Genomic DNA, 8,616 nt, shown 5'->3' with positions numbered 1-8,616 from the left:
TGTAGTCCACAAGCCTGAGTGAGAAGTATATACAGTGGCAAAGTTAAAGCTGTATGAATGAGGTGGCAAAGACGGTGTAGCATTTATCCTTGGGGACAGATGATCATTATCATTCTTCCTGCACTGCTCCGCATACACTTGGGAGACAGCAGTGAACCTTCTCTACATTGATGAGACCAAGCACAGACTCCATGACGGATTTGCAGAACACTTGCACTCTGTACAGTATAATCAACACCACCTTCCAGTTGCCAACCATTTTAACACCCCCTCCCCCTCTCTTGGTGACGTGTCCTTCCCAGGCCTCCTCCAGTGCCACAAATGACACCACATGCAAACTGGAAGAACACCACCTCATATTCAATCTTGGGTGTCTACAGCGCAATGGCCTGAACGTAGAATTTACCTACTTCAAAGTCTTCCCGCTCCCAGCCTCATCCCACATCCAAACCTCTCATCCCTGCCTCCTACTTGTCCATCTTCTTCCCCACCTATCCAGCTCACCCTTCCCACTACCTGTACTTGCATTCACCTATCAGCATCCTCCCTACCTTTACCCAAATCCATCCCATCTCTCCATTCCCCCTTCCCAGTCCTGAGGAAGGGTTGTGACCTGAAACGTCAACTCTCCTGCTCTTCTGATGCTGCCTGACCTGTCGTGTTACCCCAGCTCCAAGCTGTATTGACTCCGACTCCAGAATCTGTGGTTCTTGCTATCTCAGAAGTGAACCAAGCTGCAATTTTAATCCAGCTTGGCTTCGTCTTGTAGTGCAGCCCCTGTGGTGCTACACAGGAAAGAGTACCACCTTCCACTCCTCCATTCCATTCACAAAAACTTATTACCCTGTCTATAACCTGAGGAAGAGCTTTCCTTCGCTTTGCACTATATCCTCAGTGATAATAGTCAAAAATTAGGACAGTCAGTCCCTGGCTTTGTGTCTGAAAAAGCATACAGTCAGCTTTTAACATGGCATCAGTGTCATGAAAACTGGAAAGTCCCAGTAAGCAAGCACATCCATCCCTCCTGCCACATTATTCCCAGAGAAAAGACACCGAGTCTGGTTGCACAATAAATGAGGTGAAAAATGGAAGATTGTGCAACAATTGTTGTTTGAGCAATGTTTTGTGAAGCAAGATTCATTCTGAAAATGGGAAAATTTCACCTCAAGGCTCTTATCTAATCCCAAAATATTTGAAAACAATGATGATCGTCAGATGATGCTGCATTAGATGTGCCCATAAAACTGGCTGAGCCACTACCAAGTAATTTCTTAATTCCCAATTCTCAACGCCCAATTAAGGTTCAGTCCTGTGATTAAATTCTTAATGTTACCATTCCCAAATTCTCGAAGGTCCTCTATCTATCCACCACAATACCACTCAAACCTAACTCGTACAGATTCTCCAATGTGTGGCAGAACAGTCAATTGCCTGGGCTTTGCTGTTCATGTCCATTCAAATCTTGTCCTTACAACTCCTTGCTTGCCACCTAATCTCTCATGACATGGAACTTAAAAAGTAACAAATGCATGAATGGAATTGGTGCCAGTGAATAAAATTCATTTGCCATAATATAAAATACACAATATAAATTTAATGGTATTTATTTATTGACGGCAAATATAGAAATCATTTTAAAATACATTTGCAAATAATACCACTTACAAAAGACATCCGTTCATTTAGAAACACTTGCTAAAATTTGGATACAATGCAATCTTTTGCTATGGCGACTGAGTACACAGTCTGATAAACATCAAGGTACACTTTTCCAGACCCATCATTTGTTCTCTTTAACATTTTACTGTACTTCAATTGTTTTCCACCAATGGCTTCATACTTTTTTGTAATGCCCTACAATTTTAAATCAAGTTTATTAACTTGAACGATAACAAGTACTTAAGTTTAGAAATGGTCAAGCAAACCTAAACCAAGTAAATTTGAAATGCTTCATTTTTCAAGGTCACATTAATACACCAGTGCTTATATTGTGAATTTCAACATGTGATTATTAAAACAAATCAACTCCAGTTTTTTTGAAATACTTGTGTTGGATACTGTATTCAACTCCTCTGAAAACAGAACTATAGCATGCTACGTAATAGCTCAAAGTGTCTATAAAGAACAAAGCTAACTTAGGAATACTGTAGTCAGTTGGGAATACATTTTGCAAACTTTCTTCGCCATTGGCACATTTCGAAAACACAAATCAGTTACAGTGCTGGATCAGTAAGCACAAATACACAGAGGCTGCTTGAAATACATTTCATTTGATCCAAATTTTAAGGCAGCCCGTTATTAGAACAGTAACATCTCCATGTCCCATTCTCTTCAAATGTCACCATTTAGTACTAAGTCTGTGGAATTTTCAGTTTGTGGTTCTACCAATGTTTTCATTAATAAATTTCCAATTTGGCCACTATATGTAGAAAAGGCATTTTTGATCCTCCCCCTGGGATCTAAAACAGCTCCCACAGGAGAGGTGACCTTACTGTGCATTTAAAATGCAAAGAAAGTGTGTTATAGCACATTCTGAACTTTAGTGAAAAATTTCAATATTTGAGTGACAAAATTATCCAATCATTTTTGCTACAAAAAGGACAGAGATGTGCTCACTGTTCTCTTGTCTGGAATAAAAGTAACCAGTCACTTGTACTAAAATGTTTATTCAAACAATAGCCAAGGAGCATCTGAAAAAGGAAGGAACACAGAGAGACACGCTTTTGGACATTGTGTAGAAAAACAATTACTGAAAAGGTGTTTCATGTACAGAATGGATAATTTTGAAAAAATCTGCAGCCGCTTGTGAAAAAATAGAAATATCCAGATACTCCTTGAATTGTTAAGCAAATATTTGCTTAACTATCTCAAGCTAAATCACCTCAAAATTGAAAGTTTACATTTTAAAAACTACGATATCCCTGAAATTTCAAAAATAAAGCGCATTTAAATTTCGACTACTTTCTACTAATATCCTTAAATACCATCTTCTGTCTTTCACATAACCTACAGCAAAACTCACCTGCAAGCATCACCAGAAAGGTGGAGAAAGAGGAAACCTTTAAAAAAATCTTTATTGCAAGTTTTAAAAAAAAAAACACCTTTGAAGGCAGAACTATTTCCAACAAATGAAGATAGCTATAAAATGATTGATTCCATTGAGTTTGGCATTCCCACAATTAACTATTTCCAGAACATGGCTCACCAGCTGTTTACTACAGATATGTTTTGATTTTAAAAGAAAGCTGGCTAAACTACATTCTTGTAAGGAAAAACTGTCACAAAGCCCAAGAATTTTACAGAAAAGTGCAAGGTAGTAAATTCACTCCTCTTAAAAATGAGCAGCCAGCATCATGATTGGAACAGTTATATGTTATTCATTTGACCTAAACAGGGAACAACAGATAAACCATGTGCATTGAAACAGATTTAGCCAACATGCTACTGCTTTGAATTTGTAATTAAACAGGACACAAGAGATATTTCAAAATAGGAACCTGGCCTGCCAGTTCCTGTTCCCGTTCCTGTTTAAGCACGTGAAACAAGAATGAGAAGGGTTTCATACTAATCACGTTGCTTTGCACTGCATGGCTACAGTAAAAGATCATATTGTCTAACTGTATCAGTGCTTCCACAACATGAGCAGCAGCATAATACTGCACTGCTGCAATTCACAATCAAAACTCTGCACAGCATCAAGGCCAGACTCATAGCATAACGTGGCTTGCTTACATCATTTTCCACAAATAGAAAAGACAGAAGGGGCAAGGACAGAAGCACGTGTCATTAGCTGAACCAATCACAAAATGTTAACAGGACAAAGGTTAAAGTTTACTAAGTTGGCAACAGGTTCTGAACAGATTTGATATATTTCACAAATTTAGCAGTTACACAGTAGCATGCCTCAAATCAATTTCAGAGAATCGTAAACAGGTGTCCAACATTGTGTCATACATGTTCTTTCTTGTCTAAAGTTCAATTATCAACCAAGTATCTTCCAGTTCTTGCTATGTTTTACTGCTCCTTCAACTTGCTCACAGCATTCTTTGGCAATCGTTGCCCTTTTGTATATGCATAGTACCAGAAGTTGAGAAATAAAACCATAAAGCTAACTCCATAAAGCCATATTATGTACAGGAAAACTGGATACTGGTACTGGCAATTTTTCATGAAGAAGAACTGCCCGATATGGACAGTAATCACCACAAACTGCACCTGAAAGTTGAAAGAAAAGTTCATGAATTTGATACCATGAGATCTCTTGTCATGAAACTTTGTCAAAATGAAACAAAGCTGGAACTGCTTGGGTCAAGCTTCAGTTGTGGAGACAAGACTAACACTTGATATGCAGGCTTCTTTAAAAAAAAAAGTCATAAAAAACAAACCAAAATACTGCAGTTGCTGTAAAATCAGGAACAAAAACAAAGTTGCTGGAGAAGCTCAGCTGGTCTGGCAGCACCTGTGAAGGAAAATACCTGTGAAGGAGTTCATTTTTCTGCTCCAGTTCTGAGGAAGGGTCACTAAACCCAAAACATTCCTTCACAGATGTTGCCAGTCCTGCTGAGCTTTGCCAGAAAATTTGTTTTTGTATTTTTTAAGTCATCTTGTCTTAAGATTAAGTCCCTTTAAATAAATAAACCTGTATAATTTCATGAGTTCCACATTAACATTCAAAGTTTCAATGGTTTGCATATGATCCACTTTTAACAGAGTTTAAGCTAAATTTAAAAATAATAATTGATTTTGGGATGGTCAAGAAACTCACGCTTGAAAGTATTTGTATACCTTTTTCAATAAATAAATACATGCAAGTTTGTCATTCACTTCTATACTTGCTGCCAGAATTTTCAAACTACCACCAATCAAGCAGGAAGGACAGAGTTTCCTTAAACATCTGACTTCTGAGAAGAGGAAAATAGTTGGAGTTGATTCTAGATTAGGGACAAGAATGAAATAGTGATTCCTTCCCAAGCATCAGCATTGTCTAGCCTCATGCCAGGATGTTCTTCTGAAAAACCGGGGTGGCATGAAAGAGGAAAGGAGGTGAAAAAAAACCATAACATGCTCTGCTACAGGACCATTTTTGCTTTCAATTGTAAAAGTTTGAGATGAGAGACAGTGCTGTAACAAACCAGCCCAACTGCTTTTACATATTCTGTAAACAAAACAGGAAACACCATGAAATGAATTCCTTGCTTGTAATATGCTCCAATTGCCACGTAAACTAAGTAGATTAGCATAAAATTCAAACACACACAAAAACAACTGAATTCCAGAGCTATGGATGGAGTGGCAGCCCTAAACATCAGGGCCACATTTAAATGAATGCGGTACAAAGGAGCCCAAGAAAGAGTCACTGGAAAACCAAACAGAGGAAGACAGAGATAACAAGGCATAGAGCTGGATGAACACAGCAGACCACGCAGCAGAGGAGCAGGAAGGCTGATGTTTCAGGCCCAGACCCTTCTTCAGGAAGACAGTTGTGGTTGTTGCAAGTCAAATAATCTCAACTCTAGCCATCGCCAATAAAGTTTCAATCTAGTGTTCTCGTCAATCATCTTCAATTACTTCAACATATGGTCAGAGGTAGGCATGTTCACTGATGACTGTGCAATCTTCAGTACCATCCACTACACAGACAGTGAAACAGTCCATATCCATCAGCAGCAAAACATGAACAATTATCCAGGCTTGGGCTGACAAATTGCAAGGAGCATTTACACTACAAGTGTCTGGCGATGATCTCCTCCAGCAAGAGAACCATCACTGCCTGACAAATCAATGGCATTACAGTCTCTGCATCGCCCCTATCAATATCCTGGGGCTACCATCGACCATAAAATGAACTGTCCAAAATTGTTCAAATACCGTGGTTACTGGAATAGGCAGAGGCTAGGAATCCTGCAGTGAGTAACTCACCTTCTGACTCCCCAAAGCCTGTCTCTCCCTCTTCCCAGCCTCCCAGGAAAAATCAACCTAATTACCACATTTTCACAAACATTCAGTTCCTCCAGTACGGACGCTCAGTAGCAGCAGTGTGTACCATGCACAATGACACTGTAGAAATTTACCAAGGTTTGTGAGACAACATTTTCCAAACTCACGACCACTACAATCTAGTAGCAAAAAGGGCAATAGGTACAGGGGAACATCACCACCTACAAATTCTCCACCAAGCCCCTCACTGTCCTGACTTGGAAATATACCATTCCTTCCAGAACTTCTGACTGAAAAATCACTTGGTGTACCTACACTAAACAGATTACAGCAGCTTGAGAAAGCAACTCACCACCAACTTGACAGGGGCAGTACGAAATTGATAATAAACATTGGCCCAGCCAGTGACACCCACATCTCACAAATAAATCAAAATTTTAAAAAGTCACGTGACAAAATAATCTCAAAGTGAAGAGACTGGAGCTTTATTGCGAACACTGAACTACAGGTACATTACAGCCTACTTTTAATTCATATTTCAGTTTTCCTTTTCAAGGAGAATTTTACCATATGGGTTGAGTTTTCTCTGTACAACAGCAGTCCATAAAATACAAACAAAGCTTCAAATTTGGAGCAGAATCCATTTAAATCAGAGGAAACCACCAAGTGAGTGTTTACAAATACACTCTGTATAGATGCCACAGCAAAAAAAACAAAAAAAAAAAATCACCAGCCTGGTACAATAAAACACAAACTTTTAAACCTGATCCATCAAACTCCTGATGTGTACCTTGAAGATTGTAAAAGGTTTTGGGGAGTGAGGCTCCCCTTCATTTTGCTGAAAGGGGAACCTGGGCCCAAATGCTTGGCTACCAAGTCTAACTGAAAAGGAGGACAGAAGCAGTGTTAAAACTCCACAGCATATTACTGAATTGCATTTCCAAAATATTTGGTAGTTTGTTAGCTCATACTAAGCAGTTACTAAACTGCTACAAATAAAGATCAGCTAGTTTACAAGTAACCTTCAGGTGATGGAACATGCCATCCACCTCAGGACTTCTACACGATCACAGGCCCTCAACACACAAATTACTCCATACCCTTGGCCAGTTAACCTGGCATTATGATCCCCAAACAAGCTAAAGAAAACTTACTAATTGAATTGTGGTCATGTACTTCTTCCACCATAAATACTTCTGGTAAGATGGCCCCAGTGCAGATAAACCATAGTACGTATACATGATTATATGCACAATACAGTTTACAAGAGCATGAAATGTTCCTAGACCACCTGTATGGGAAAGAAAAAGAAAAAAGAAAGGAAAAACAGTTATACTAAGCTGAAAAAACACGAAGAACTGCAGATGCTGGCAATCAACTGACTAGAGAAATTCAGCAGGTCTGGCAACATCTGTGAAGAGAAAGCAGAGATGACGTTTCAAGTCCTGTGACCCTCCTTCAACATTCTGAAGGGGGGTGTCAGGACCTGAAATGTCACCTCTGCTCTCTCTGCACAAATGCTGCCAGACCTGCTGAATTTTTATAGCAGTTTCTGTTTTTGTTCGACAAAGAAGTTATATTAGCTCTCCAAATATTGTGCTGGTGAACATTTAAAATATGTTCACTGAAAGAGCATCAAGAAGCTTCTACTTCTAAAAGGTCTTTCGTCAAAAGAATAGATCAGTACTGTTTTTAAAAAGTAACATTTATGAAAATAATATTATCTGTTGTGCCAATTTCTATTAAGAGGCTCGAGTTATTCAAAACGCAAATGCCCAAGTTACTCACCAAAAAGAGAGGTTTAATCTATCAGCAAGGAGAAATTAGTTCTTTTCAATACCCAAACCATATATCCATTCTGTAGCATTACTGTGATGTATCATGCCACAGAACTAATCAATTCAATTATCACAAAGAATAATTCCACCACCTAATGACATTAAGTAACTACTATAGCAGTTTTCTTCATCGTTTTCCATCAATTGCAATATGAAACGTAATTGAATGCAACTGGCTACAACAACTTAATTTGCTTCCAGACTGAAACTATCAAAATTTGAAATTTTCCAATGATTAGAATATAAAAGGACAACAGATTACACCTTTATGATTTTGGGTCAGACGTTTAGGAGAATTAAGACTCAGTGTTAACCATCTAAACATATTTTAAGGCGTTCTTTTCCCTCGAGCATATTTAGTTGCCAAAATGACAGTAATTTCTTATGATATAACAAGGTCTAGATCTGGATGAACACAGCAGGGCAAGCAGGAAGGCTGATGTTTTGGGCCTAGACCCTTCTTCAGAAATGCATTCTGGAGAAGGGTCTAGGCCCAAAACATCAGCCTTCCTGCTCCTCTGACAGAGCTTGGCCTGCTGTGTTCATCCAGCTCTACAATTTGTATACCAGATTCTCCAGCATCTGCAATTTCTTATGGGTCATTTTTTAAACCCTGAATCTTTAGATGAGATATTGTTTTAGCCCAGATCTGGAGGAGCAATTTCCTCATTTAATTCTTGAACTGTACTTGGAATTGCTGACAGAGTTTTGGTGAGTGTAGTTCATCTCAAATCTCTACTGTACATCCTTCATGCTCCAAAAGCTTCCTTACCCCTAGCATTTTTACAAAGAGATGACAAACTAAGTAATGGTAGATAATGTTGCAGAACAGTGATACATA

General features: G+C 38.7%; 1 protein-coding gene across 6 annotated transcripts in view; it reads right to left on the bottom strand.

Moving 5' to 3' along the window:
• Positions 1–1,620: 1,620 nt before the first annotated feature.
• elovl7a (ELOVL fatty acid elongase 7a) overlaps positions 1,621–8,616 on the bottom strand; it is a 49,712-nt gene continuing 42,716 nt past the window's right edge. For all 6 annotated transcript variants that reach the window (XM_048535451.2, XM_048535460.2, XM_048535469.2 and 3 more), the window contains 2 exons: positions 7,092–7,228; positions 1,621–4,215 (listed from right to left, as the gene is read on the bottom strand). In XM_048535451.2, the coding sequence (XP_048391408.1) occupies positions 4,015–4,215; positions 7,092–7,228 (338 nt within the window). In that variant the 3' untranslated portion in view covers positions 1,621–4,014. The remainder of the gene's footprint in view (positions 4,216–7,091; positions 7,229–8,616) is intronic.

This window comes from Stegostoma tigrinum, chromosome 1, assembly GCF_030684315.1.
Source record: "Stegostoma tigrinum isolate sSteTig4 chromosome 1, sSteTig4.hap1, whole genome shotgun sequence".
In the NCBI taxonomy this organism is placed as follows: Eukaryota; Metazoa; Chordata; class Chondrichthyes; order Orectolobiformes; family Stegostomatidae; genus Stegostoma; species Stegostoma tigrinum.
This window is presented reverse-complemented; position numbering and strand designations above follow the sequence as displayed.